At 43.0% G+C, this 13,403-nt stretch overlaps 2 protein-coding genes across 7 annotated transcripts in view; one reads left to right on the top strand and one right to left on the bottom strand.

The window, feature by feature from the left end:
- Window positions 1-3,261, top strand: part of cdk11b (cyclin dependent kinase 11B) — a 15,830-nt gene extending 12,569 nt beyond the window's left edge. For all 6 annotated transcript variants that reach the window (XM_020612528.1, XM_020612530.1, XM_020612526.1 and 3 more), the window contains 2 exons: window positions 1,562-1,751; window positions 2,667-3,261. In XM_020612528.1, coding sequence (XP_020468184.1) covers window positions 1,562-1,751; window positions 2,667-2,759 — 283 coding nt within the window. In that variant the 3' untranslated portion in view covers window positions 2,760-3,261. The remainder of the gene's footprint in view (window positions 1-1,561; window positions 1,752-2,666) is intronic.
- Window positions 3,262-3,354: 93 nt separating this feature from the next.
- Window positions 3,355-12,034, bottom strand: mmp23ba (matrix metallopeptidase 23ba). Its single transcript, XM_020612532.1, has 8 exons — window positions 11,566-12,034; window positions 8,490-8,626; window positions 7,666-7,805; window positions 7,080-7,247; window positions 6,768-6,932; window positions 5,755-5,865; window positions 4,752-4,878; window positions 3,355-4,652 (listed from the first exon to the last, which is right to left on the bottom strand). Exons 1-8 carry the CDS (start codon window positions 11,698-11,700, stop codon window positions 4,478-4,480), a joined length of 1,158 nt encoding a protein of 385 aa, XP_020468188.1. The 5' UTR covers window positions 11,701-12,034; the 3' UTR covers window positions 3,355-4,477.
- Window positions 12,035-13,403: the final 1,369 nt, after the last annotated feature.

Raw genomic sequence — 13,403 nt, forward strand, 5'->3', positions numbered from 1 at the left:
TGAATTTGTTACTTATTCATCTACTTTATATTTCATTTGTATTTTGTGGCATTCATGTGGACGGCAAAGTAAGAATTTCATTGTACAGGGAAACAGGTTTCCTAACTGTGCATATGACAAACACTTTGACCTTTGACCTTGAGAAGGTGCTTTTCAAATCTGAGGCAGCTGCAGCAATTTATTCAGGAAAAGTGGGCTGCACTACCTGTAGACAGGTACAGAAGTCTCATTGAGAGCTATAGAAATCACTTGTTTGCCTCTGAAGGTTGTGCAACAGAATATTAGGTCATCTTCATTTGTTTTATAATTTAAAATATGTTGAATCAAAAATTTGAAGCAACATCTGATATTTATTAAATATGGAATAAACAACGACGGCTGCCAATTACTTTTGTCAGTTTCAAGTTATTTCTGAGAAAATTGTGAGTTTTTCTTTTTTCATGGAAGAGTCACAGCAAGTTTGTCCACATGTGTGTAAACTGTATGACTCAAATAAAAACCAGCAGGGCTGTTGGGTCCTGAGGGTCCTGGGGATGAGCAAACACACAGGGCAGGAGGAGAAACAAAATTAATAGGACATTGGCCCCATGTCCGATAAAGCTGGTCTCAGTCGAATCCCAGTCGGTAATCCTTCTCAGGGATTCCTTCCACGTAAAAACAGTTTGTTTAGTACAGTCTTTTCCAGCTGCTGTTAATCATTTATCGCTACCACTGCACACACACACTGGGTGATTCCAGACAGACAGTTAGGAAGCCAGTTATCGCAGCTGAGCTGCTCTCTGTTACGCTGATCCTGTCATGTGCAATTAAGGGTCCTTGCACAAAACCACTGGCTCCTCATTTTGTGTCCAGATTGTATGTCTAGATGCTGTTTAGTTAGTTCAGCTCATATTACAGAGTCACCAGTAGTCCTAATCAGTATTTTCTCCTTGAGTTCTTCCTACCTTCAGGAAGATTCCTACACATAGCACAATATTTACATTCCATGCAACTAAAATAAATCTCAGCTTGATCATTTGCAGTCCTCAAATGGTTGTTTCTCAACAAATACGCATCAGACAGAACCATCACTGAGACAGAACTACCTATAATGGCAGTGTAATTTTCCATCAACACAGAAGCAGTTAGTGGTATTGGTTGCTAGGTGCAGCTGACTTACAACAATGTGTGCATATGCATGAGTTTCATCTCTTCTTGCATCATTTTTTTCTTGTCTCTGTTTAATTGGGTCTGGCACAGAAAGATGTCGCCTCCAGGGTTAATCCCTTCTGCACAGTCCCTGTTGGTTTTCCAGCTGGGCAAGCAGCCGTCAATGAGCAAAACACCAGACCTATTTGAATTGTTGAAAAAATGTGAGCAGCCAGTTTGGGGTTTAGAACCAGGTTACCTCTTTACAAAAATGAATTCATTTGTACTATTTTTAACCATTACTCTACACTCTGGCTGTTCCTGTATTAAGTCTTCACAGCAGTTTTTGCTGCCCGGTTGCCTGTGCTTCACTGTAACATCTCTGAAGTGCATCAGCATCTCCTCTTGAACTCGATCACCGATTGTTTTCCAGATTCCTAACTTACTGCCCTAGTAAGAGGATCTTGTCGGACGAGGCGCTCAAGCACGAATACTTCAGAGAGACGCCACTACCCATTGAGCCATCCATGTTCCCCACTTGGCCTGCTAAGAGCGAGCAACAGAGGGTGAAGAGAGGCACCAGTCCTCGTCCACCTGAGGGAGGCCTTGGCTACAGTCACCTGGTAAGGACATTAGGCTCCACTTTCTCCATTATATATAGCTACCAGTCTTTCCGAACGCTGTATGTGTTAAATAGATTACGGACCTACGGGCCTCTGCTTAGTGTCCGTGTATTTCCTCCTTGTGTTTTCCATGATGAGCACCCTTTGGATACTAATGTTTTCAGCAGCGGTCCTACCCACCCAGAAGTTGTTTTTTCAAAGATTAATATATTTTTCACTTGAAGTTAATGTTGATATTTCCTCTAATAATAATAAATTAGATCACTTTATTTTTTTTTCTCAGTTTTATTGTTGCCAGGGGTAAAGCTTGTCAGACCATGGGACAATAACACTTTCAAATTAAACGTGAAGGAATAATAATAATAATAATACACATGTTCAGGCATACTTGTGGAATACAATCAAAATGCTTCATTAGAATCCATTCCGGTTAAGGAGTTTCCAAAGGTAACCAGTGTAGTGTTGATCAGTCATACAATAAATAGGTAAGAAATAAAACTACAGGGGGTGGAACAGTAGAGCGGTGGTTAGCGCTGTTGCCTCACAGCAAGAAGGTTCTGGGTTTGAGTGTCAGCCGACCCGGGGCCTTTCTGTGTGGAGTTTGCATGTCCTCCCTGTGCCTGCGTAGGTTCTCTCAGGGTACTCCGGCTTCCTCCCACAGTCCAAAGACATGCAGCTTAGGTTGACTGGCGACTAAATTGCCCATAGGAGTGAGTGTTTTTGTGTGGTTGTCTGTGTCAGCCCTATGATAGACTGGCGACTTGTCCAGGGTGTACCTCTCACCCAGTGTAAGCTTGGGATTGGCTCCAGTACCCCTGTGACCCTATTCAGGAATAAGCAGTATAAATAATGGATGGATAGATAAAACTGCTGGTGTCATATCACAAGTTGACTTTGTTTCTATAATCTCTTCAGGGTGACGACGACCTAAAAGACACAGGCTTTCACCTGACAACTAGCAACCAGGGAGTGTCTGCAGTCGGTCCAGGATTCAGCCTCAAGTTCTGAAGCTGCAGAATGCCTGGCTGGCTGAGGAAGAGGGCGCTGAGAGCTCTGGGACTTCTTTTGGAACCGGACAGTGTCGCTGGTTTACAACAGTAAACCAGATTAATAACTGATCATTTAAAACTGTTACCAAAGTCAGAACTGTGTCACAGCAAGACTGGTGGCTCAAACATGTTGAATTTCTAGAATTTGTCTTTGACTTTTTGGCTTCTATTTTTTCAAGCCATTACACTATTTCACATGTGGCTGTTTTAGTTCTTAAAGAGGAGAGACAACCATAAATCTGTTAGAAGTTTAGCTCTCATGCTTGACTTTTGTTTTATTTTCCCTTTTATACTTCATGAGAGAGGACCAGCTTTTTTTAAATGGCCACTATTTCCTGGCTGCCTGAGCTACTGTATAATGATGCAGCATTGGCTGTTTTCCATCCAGTATAACTTGAGACTGACAGCTCACTTGATGACAGGAGGCGATGTTTTAGCTATAAATAAAGTCTGAAACTTTGTTTTGTCTGCCATTTTCCCTATATTTATAAACTCTTTCCAAGCTATGCAAACACAACCACACACTGCCAGAGGAGGAAAAAAAATGGAGAAGTCGAGCCAAAAAAAAAAAACTCCAGCCTGAACCCAACTTAGTAATCACTGTCCAACAGTGATGTCATTCTTTGCACCACACACTTTGTCTCAGTACTTTGTTCTTTCAGGGGAGAAGAGGCCCAGACTTTGCTCTACCCTTGTTTTCAAATGGCTCTGTGATGAGCATTAAATCAATAAAATTTTTGATTTTGAGCCAACGAAAAATAAATAATGCAGTTTTGTTCCTTGCAAGGCCACATTGCTGCTTTTAGTTGAACTGGCACAGAAAAGTACCCTCGTCTTTGGACCTCTAGAGCCAGCACTAAATGGAAATGTTCATTTATCAGTTTTATCTGTCCCCTGCCCCCTCCTGAGCCCCTCAGCAGATTATTACACCTGATGTGTTGACTAAGCTTGGAAGAAGAACTGCCAGTGGAGCTGACTGCTCAGTCTCAGGAGACAGACTGCTGGCTTCACTATGAGGCTAGTAAAGTAAGCAGACGTCTGAGGTGTTCCATATGCAGCCGAAGGTCTAAAGGCTGTAGACAACATTGCTTATTCTGGCTTTAGTAGCTTAGTTTGATCAATGTGTCAATTATTCAAACGAGAGCTTCTGTGACTTTTTCAGGCCCCTGAAAAAAAAAATGGATGACATTTTCCAGCGGGCTACAGGAGTTTGTAGAATCCAGTAGTGAATTATCCAACTGTGTTAATATCTTTTGAAATGAAGCATATCACTATCCTGCTAATCGGTCTCCGTTTTTCTAGGAACATCCCAAGAACCCCTTTGGACCCCATCGCTGCCTTTCTCGCAGCAGCTTTGAGGAAGTCCAGGCTTGATGAATCCAGAGTAAACATTGTCCCAAACAGCTAACAAGGGCTGCAAAGATTTTTCATCAGACATCTGACATGAGCAGCTTTTCACAGTGGGTATTTTCCCAAAAACACTACTTGTCACGGAACATTTATTATATGCACATATTAAACGGCATTTACATGATGACAACCAGCGGTAGACAGCTTGAGGAAGACACAGACAGAAAAGACATTTTTCAAAAAACAAATATGTGCCCTAGTAAATGAGGTCTCCTTGTGACTGTGTGTGTGTGAATGTCTGTTTACTGTGCAAAGGAGATGTGGCCTTTAGAAGCGCACACGTACCCTCCATGAGTACTTGGTGAGAACTTTGTCTTTTTTCTTCACAACGCAGGTGTATGTGCCTTCGTTGATAGCATTGGCCACTATAGTAATATGGTCATCTTTTAAGGAGATGTAGTTTGGGTGAGAGAACTCCAGCAGCTCCCCATCTTTGTACCAACTGGAACAGGAGTCAGATGTTAGACAGTGCCAGGTGAAATCATACTGTAGCATCACTGTGGCTAGGCGGACTAATGATAGATCAGACGTAGATACTCACTATACTTTGCCTTTCTTTGATGCTATTTTCTTGCCACAACGAAAAGTAAGCTTCTTGCCTTCGACAACCAATTTGTGTTTGGTCCTCGGGGGAGTCGAGGTGGGAGCCACAGTGGGGAAAGGGAATTCTGAAGAGGGTTGAAAGGAAATGCTCAAAAAAAAGTGCTGTAAAAAAGGAGCTAAGAGAGATACAATATGAGTTTACCATTTATCTCAGTGTATTTCTTAATCTGGAGATGTCACACTTTCCTTCACAAACACCTCACTGAAAAAGACTGAACTTTCTCATGTCAGACACTTCACGTTTCTTAGCCACTGACCTGCCGGTGCCACATCTCTTATCAGTTTAATCTCTCCCATCTGGTTTCTTACAAACACAACAGGCATCCGAGTGATCAACTCAGATTCTGTTTAAATACAGTCACTCGTTAATGCCGCAAAAATCTAAATTGACCTTGTGTGTCTCTAACCCTCAAGCCGCAGTCTGAAATTCCAGCGGTTTGGACTCGCTCAGGAATTTTCCAACGTCTCCCAATCAGCAATGAAGAACAGATTACTGTGAGCCAGGAATCGTATCCTCTTGCCTCTCTCCACACTGTCCCTTGTTGCAGACAAATGTCTTAGACAGCCTCAATAGTCTTTGGGCTGTGATAATTAAGAGGAGCCATTTCCTGTTGTGCTACAGGACAATTTGGCACTAGTGCATCTCACCGTAAACCCAAAGAGGCCTAGGCTGACCCATCAGATGGCTGATGGGTTATCAATACCTGGTGTAGAGGTACCTGCTCTGCTCTGTCAGGACACAGGTATTCTCTAGAACAAAAGTCTCGTGGCAACTGTAATCTCTCTTTAATTGAGATTCTTGAAACCCCTCATTGCATGGCTGGACCTGTTGGCTCCCGTTGCTCCATTGGCAAATGGTTCACAGCAGCTCCTTGCGCTGCTCAATTGAGAGAAAACTTTCTTTTTTTCCCCCTTGGACTGCTGCTGCTACTGTGTCTTACCGTAACAGAAATCACAGCTGGAGGGGCAGTGCTTCTGCATCAGTTTGCGCTTGCTGTCACAATAGCCTTTACGAGTCCAGGCTGGACAGATAAATAGCCGGTCCAAACATCCTGGAAGAGATGGAGTGAGGAGGGGAATGAGGATCAGACAACAGCTCTGTCAGCAGCCAAAGAATTTAGATCTCCAGACTGCTTCTCGTTCCACTGACAGTGACTCATGATAATACACACTAATGATGACTCGTGAGTAGTTAATACAGTATTCATTAATGCCACGTTGGCTTTTATTGTGAGCCATCAAAAAGTGGCATGACATTTTGGTTGGTTCTAAAACAGCGCCGCAGCTTTATACTGCTTGTCCTCCACAAATATATGTAGATTCATTGTTCTAATCATAGTACGTATAAAACATTTTTGCCTTTCGAGATGGTCAGTCTGTCCGATTTAGCATCACTTCAGTTCACACATGGCAGTCTACACAGTAGACCATCGGCCACAGTTTTTAAGACATGCACAAGTGATGATCAGGAAGGTGTCAGGGACTGACTTCTAATCTGTCATGTTTAAAATTTAACAACAACATCAGTGAACCCATAGGAGAAGTTGCCAAACTTGGTCCATCGAAATCAAAAATACTCTGGCGCCAGAATGTTGGCAGGATTCCCAAGTGCTGCATCATTTGTCTTCCATTCCAACAAGACTACTCGGGACAAAACAAGCAATGCATTCACTGCTCATTTTTGTTCCTGACACCCCACATCTGTCAGGTCAGGCTATCAAGCCTGTCAGGTATCTGATCCCTGCAGGAGGACTGGATTTGCTGTTCAGCTCTTAAAGATTTTTTCCATTCATTCAAGAGGTTTCAGAGACCAAATACTGTAAATACATTTGCTTTTGACTTACTACTTCTAGATACCCTGTGTCCGGGATGGCTGACAACTTCTTCAAAACCCAAAAGAAGAACTTTCTCAATTATGTTCTGGCAAAATATACAAAACCCATGTATGCATTACCGTAGAGACGGTGCAAGCCCCACACATCATCCTGTGTGATTAGCTTGCGCCCTGTCAGAGTTGCATTCAGGTGCATTATAGCTTTCGGGTCCATGGAGTGCATGAGTCCCAGGGCATGGCCAATTTCATGAGTTGCCACGTGGACAAGATCCGTCAGCCAAACCCCTGCAACAAAGATCCAATTGATTATTTTCTCTTTAAGTTGCCATGCGCCCCCCGAGCTGTCTTCAGCTCCTCCCCAGTATCTGCTGCATGCATCACCTTATGGCTTAATTATTAGCAGACTAAAAACTACGTGATAAAGACACACGCCTTTCTTCCAGCTGAAGCGCATGTTTCCAAGAATCCAGTATTCGTGGTCGTCAAAGTGGATCTCGCCTGTTGGTGGGAAGAATGCGTGAGCCAATTCTCCTGTGATGCCATCAAAACAATGGTGCAAGGGGGACTGCAGACAGTCAGTGTGGTTGATAGGGTAAAATCCTGCCAAAACAGAGAAAGAGAGAGACACGCATACCTCAGAGCCGAGGAGGGAAACCCTTGCTTAATTTTTTGTGCTCTATGTAGACAAACATTCCTTTCATTGTCAGTGGGAATTTATGCAGGACCCTGGAGTTTACTCCCAAAGGGACAAATAAGGCTTAGTATGGACAGTCTCACTGTGGGCTGACTTGTATGAAAGTTGTTCAGCATTCTTTTTTTCACTTAGAATCATGAATCATGCTGAATATAAGCTCAGTCATATAGTTGCGGAAGTGTGACTTAATAATGAGTTTGGAGGCAAAGACATTTCTGTGATGATAGCATGGAAAGGAAAACAGTAATAGCAAAGCAGAAGTCTCGAGCCCTGAGCCAAGAAACATCTGTTGGGGTCTGATACAGCCACATGCAGAGCACCTACCGATCTTAATGTCTGCTTCTTGGTCAGCTGGCACCTCTCTGAAGCTGAACGGCGAGACGTCACTCCACATGCCAAAAGCTTTGGCAAAGCCTCGACGTGTGTCACTGGCATTCATCAAGTTTGTTGGAAAGGAGAGCAACCTGCTCAGAAATGGCAGCGTTATGTAGTTAATACTGGTGTCTACACACATTCCTCTACAGCAGAGAAACCTGCCAAAGCACATCAGCTACTGTTTAGACAGACCAGAATCCCCAAAAGCACTGCAAATACAGCTCCACTGCTGTGACATAATATTTTCTAGAGTTAGCCTGACATGGATACTTTTAATATCAGATATGGATTTGGTGGTATGAAAGAGCTGAAGATGTAACTGTAGCAATTCAGGAATGATTGAAATTTGGCTCATTACCTACTTTTTCTCAGTTATTCTGCCAGTTGAATCTTCACAGTGATCAAATCTCTGTCACTAAGTCTAATGACCTTCTAAAGGTTTAGAAATCATCTTTTTTACAGCTCCACTAATAAAATATCACTGGGACTTCTCCAAACGGTTAGTACAACACAATCCAAATGTTATGTAGCCATGCAACTGCAGTGTGCAAGTACACTATATAATCTTTTTGAGAGTTTTGTAAGGTGCTCAGTATCAGATGATGCACTTTCATACAACTTTCAATGAACATCTTCAATGGACATGCAGTAAGAAGAGACCATATTGACTTTGCGTTTTTCTTGTTGTCCCAGGAGGATTTGCCTTCCTTTTTTCTTTCCTACAGCTGTATTTTGCTGCTGGGTTGACTAGAGGAAGATTTGCAAGTGAATACTTGTATGTTAGCTTGAACTTGTCCCATTTGAGCTGCTCCGGGGTGAGGGTGTAGCGCTTGTTCCTGGAAAGGTGAAGCACTTGTGACCGGGCCTCTTTGCGGATACCGACGAGCAACACAGTGGTGTAAGCTTCTTCCTTGGACAAAGAAAACCCTTCAATTAATCACCTCACACTGTGACGTGAAGTTAGGAACTGAACTGTGAGATGCATTTGATTTTTGTCAGATTATTGCTTATTGCAAACTTTTTGTAGCTGCAAGCATTAAACTACATCTGTTATCTTGACAGTAACACCTGCACTACACTGCTGCTATTTTATTGTTTCGCACGTGAAAGTTACACACTAGACTTTCATGCAAGGGCATTCTGTCCCTTGGAAAAAGGAAGTGGTCTGCAGTAAAAGTGCTTTCCTAATGTTAAGTATGATCCTTTTTACAGATTGTACAGGTTGTGTCTGATGATTCTTTGGGGATGGGCAACACTGATGCCAAATAATCACACCTGGATTCTGTGTTTTTTATAGCTCTGAATGGCTGTGTATGGGTGCTTTGCATTTTAGTGCCCTCATAAATATTCTGTGACTGAGGTTAAGTTGTGGTTTGCTTTGGCTGCAGTGTCCTATAACAGTGATCATTCCAGCTGATAGAAGGTATAACTTGTTATGGCAATAGGTTAAGTAATAAATACATTTTCCAGTACTTAAAGCCAGGCCATGATTCTGTCCCAAGGAGGCTGTTCTGTGCTTGAGAACAGGCAGCCCACCTGTGTGATTTTAAGGAGGATTCAAGGAAGTATACATTAAAACTGACAAACTGCTGATGGCTACAACTGCACACACACAGTCTTGATTTCTATAGGACAACTTTTTCTACTTTAACCCTAAGTTTGTATACTGGGAGACTGGTGAGCACATATGGTATATCAGAGCCTGTCTATGAGGTACAGGTTGTAAGTGTAACAGCTTCAGGATACTTCAAGCAAAGCGCTTGTCTTAGTGTCTAAAAGCATCAGAAGTAACAATTTGGAGTATACAGTCAAGACGAGGCTATGGGCTTTAGTAAACTTCAAGTGTAAGTCAGCCCTTGCAACAACATCTGGAACTTTCCTCCCACTGTGCCTTTTCCAAACAGTGGAATTGGGCCGACTGCATCCAACAGTTTTTGTAACTATCTGAAACAGAAGATCTGCACCGTCTGCAGAGCTATTGGCCAGGCCTGTGGAGGAGGGAAACTAGGCAGGCTTTGAACTTATCACATTTACAATGAACAACAGGGCGCAACAGCACAAATTCCTTTGAGAAGAGACTGACATAAAGTGAGCTATTATCCTAAATACAAGATTAGTTGTGTCAAAACCCTCTGTGTGATGGCAGGGTTTTTTTTCCAACCTTTTTCTCCTATATGAAATTATGTTAACTGTGCAGATGCATTAATGATGCATTAATCATGCAGATGATTGTCCTAACTCTGCTTTTTTATTGTGAATTTGGTGATTTAATTTCTTCAGAACCCACACACAGAGGCAAAAAAAAAAATATTCTAACAGCTTTAGCAAGGAAAATCTTTGGTTAAACTGGTCACAACCGGCAGACTTATGCAACCTCCAGTATGCTCCAGCATTTTTTTATTGGGGAAAAATACTGAAGATGGAGAGCAAATATCAAAGCCACTCCTTGCACTTTGTATTCAACACCCTATCCCCTGGTTCCTGTTCCTGCCTCGCCCAGTCAAGACAAATAGATGCAGTACTTCCTTCATTTCCTTACCAAAATAGTGAGCTGGGGGCAGGCAGTCTGGTAGACTGCTGCTGAACTGTGTGACTTCTCTGCTCTGATTTTAAAGATAATGTCTCTGTATTACTTTAAATGTACAGGTCATTACTCTATGCAACAGCTGCTTTCCTGACCTCAGCTGACACACTGCAGTTGTATGTTTAGTGATTTATGAGGTGTTTAATGTAGTAAGGCCAGCGCCGTTCTTTTTGTGCCATGTCTTGTTATAGTCACTGCAAATCTAATCTCAATTTTTGGCCCAAATAAAGACGGACCATTAATCATGAGGCCTGAAACAAGCGCACTAGACTAAACCTCGAAGCCGGTGGCGAGTGCTGACTCAGATGACTGTGATACAGTTCTGTAATTTTGAATCATACAAATAGTGTGTTCCTTTCAGTACACATGCAATGAAACACATTCAAATGCTCCTGGTCTGCATTTTACCTCACTTTGTTCACTAACTGATCCATTTATACTATAGTGTTTCTGATACTTATGCTGTATTTGATTGTGGTTGCCTATAAGAAGTTTATGGCAGTTCTGTGATCCTCGCCAGGAGTCTGCTTGATTGTATGGCAAATACCTCAACCTCAATATCACAGTAGGTGGTGGCAGTGATTGAAGATGTGTGGAGGAACACATTAATCCACTTCACCGAAGAATTTATTGTCCAAGGATTCACTTAAGGAAACCAGAGAACTTACTGAAACTGCATGAGTAGTTGATTCCTATTAAAACTCTTCTATTTAATAACAGTGAAAGGAAACTGTGTGAATTATCCTTAGGCTACTTTGAAAAGCCTCACCTGTGTCGTTCTGTACCTAATTAAAAACTTTATTCATTTATCATGATTTTACAGACTCTCAAATGTACACAACCTGCATTGCATTATAAGACAGGTCATTCTTGTGGGAAATTCGGGGAATAAAAATCCAGCAAATAACACTTTACTATTTAAACTTTAACATTTGTGGAACCATTTAATTATAGAGGGCAGCTGCAGCTTTAAACAAGTGTTATTTTGTATAATAACAATACTGTATAGGCCGATTTGATAGGCAGCTTTTATTCATTACAAATGATTTCAGTCTATAGCATTCCCGTTCTGTAACTTCACAGACACATATGGCAATTATTAATTAGCAGAAATTTGAATGCAGTTTGGTTTTAGGTTTTCTAAAATGATAGAGCAAAGTGCTTACTTACATAACTTCATAATTACAAACCACACTATAGGCTCTATATTGGACTTCGCTGATGCAGTCACAGCTTCTAAATGACATGAAGTGGTCACAGCATACCTCGAACCTCCAGGAGGGAAACGCTGCGGCTTGGTGCATCCCTGCCATCAGGAGACTGAGTAGCGCAGCAGCCACCAGAGGAGCGAGGCTCCAGTCGCCTCTTCGTAAACTTCTGGGAATCTGACAGAACACCATGGCTGCGATATCACACCTTCAGTGGGAAAAGCGCCAAATAATCCCTCAACGAACACTACAGAAGATTACCGTCTATGCCCGTGGAGATTCTTCTTGGCCATTGCGCGTTTCGGTGGTTCGTTACTATACGGTTAGTGTGTGGTGCTGTGTGCAGCAGCGCAGTCCAGCCTGCGGACCGGGCAGTGAAAGCAGTGCAGACTGCATTAGGTCTGCACGGCTCGCTCTCGCACAGTGCGCCTGCCAGAGGGCTGGTTTCACGTTTCTGTAGATGGGGCAGGGGGTCAGTGTCGAGACAGTCTAATGAAAACCAAACGCACTCAGCCCGTCAAACCACAACCACTACAGTTCGGTCAGAGAGTATAGCCTAACTTATTTTGAACATAGCTTTCTGGGACATGAATGCTGCTGGGGAAAAAGTTGTCCAGCCTTCTCCTTATCGTGGAATGCACAAACACTCTGAACTGCAGGCTTTAACAAAACAGGATCAGGACTGAGGAATGGCCAAGTTAGACTTGGAATTGAAACAAAATCCAGTTATGTTATCACATAAGACATTTCATCTAAATGCACCTTCAGTGGTTTTCCTGTTATCTTTTCTCTCCAAAGAATTACATTTTATTATTTATAGTTTTGTAAAGTCTCAAAACCTTTAGGTTTCTCCTACTGTGACTTGCAGATATTTCTTATGTAAGGACATTACATGAACACTGCAGGAGCCACAAAGAGCAGGCTGACTGCTTCAGCTGCATGGCAAAGTTGATTCAGTTTGGGGTATTGCCATTTTCTCAGTGTGTGGATATTGTACCATGTGGGCACTGATTCATGGCTGCAAAACATGCTTCTACTATGTGTGGAGAACAGAACAGCAAATGACTGAGAAGATAGGATTATTTTTTGGATCCATGATAGCCAAAATAAAGGCCAATTTAGGGACTCTGTGGATATCCGGGAGATAAAATCCCATCTCATTCTCCAGTCTTTGAAACAAAAACAGCTGTGTTTTGGCCTACAGTGTGAGTTTGTGGTATGTTACAGCATTTAGGTAAAATCTTGTTTGGGCTTTCCTTTCTAGTCTGGTGATCGAATCAGAACATACAGCGTTCACTGATGTCCAGTACAGAGAGAAGTACAGAGAGAAGCTGAATGGCTTCTACTCTACTGCTGACTCCGGACGGATGTGGCAAGGCCTGCAGCACATCACAGACTACAGGACCACCACCAGCATCATCAGCTCCACAGACAGCCTGCCGGATGACCTCAACACCTTCTACACCCACTTTGAGACCTCCAGCCACAGCACAGAGAGGAGGATCACACACACGGAGACCACCCAGCCCCCCCACCGACTGTCTCACCAGGCCAGGTACGCACAGTCCTGAGGAAGATCAACCCCCGCAAAGCGGCAGGACCGGACAACATCTCTCTCAGGGCTCTCAGGGCATGTGCCAGCGAGCTGGCTGATGTTCTCACCACCATCTTCAACCTCTCCCTCAGCCAGAGCATCGTTCCCACCTACTTTAAGACCACAACCATCGTCCCCCTTCCCAAGAAGAGTCCAGTCACCTGCCTGAACGACTCCAGGCCAGTGGCACTCACCCCAATCATTATGAAGTGTTTTGAGAGAGTGCTGCTGGCCCACATTCAGAGCAGTATACCGGACCCCCTGAACCCCCTGCAGTATGCCTACTGGCCCAACCGGGGCT

The sequence above is a fragment of the Monopterus albus genome, unplaced genomic scaffold (genome assembly GCF_001952655.1).
Source record: "Monopterus albus unplaced genomic scaffold, M_albus_1.0 scaffold126.1, whole genome shotgun sequence".
In the NCBI taxonomy this organism is placed as follows: Eukaryota; Metazoa; Chordata; class Actinopteri; order Synbranchiformes; family Synbranchidae; genus Monopterus; species Monopterus albus.

Bases quoted from the DNA above. Each gene is read 5' to 3' on its own strand.
- mmp23ba (XM_020612532.1), bottom strand. From the start codon at position 11,700: ATGGTGTTCTGTCAGATTCCCAGAAGTTTACGAAGAGGCGACTGGAGC. The intron at 7,806-8,489 runs GTATTCACTTGC...ATTTCTGAGCAG, and splicing joins AAGTTCAAGCTAACATACAA to GTTGCTCTCCTTTCCAACAA. The intron at 4,653-4,751 runs GTGAGTATCTAC...CTCCTGTTCCAG, and splicing joins TCAAAGAAAGGCAAAGTATA to TTGGTACAAAGATGGGGAGC.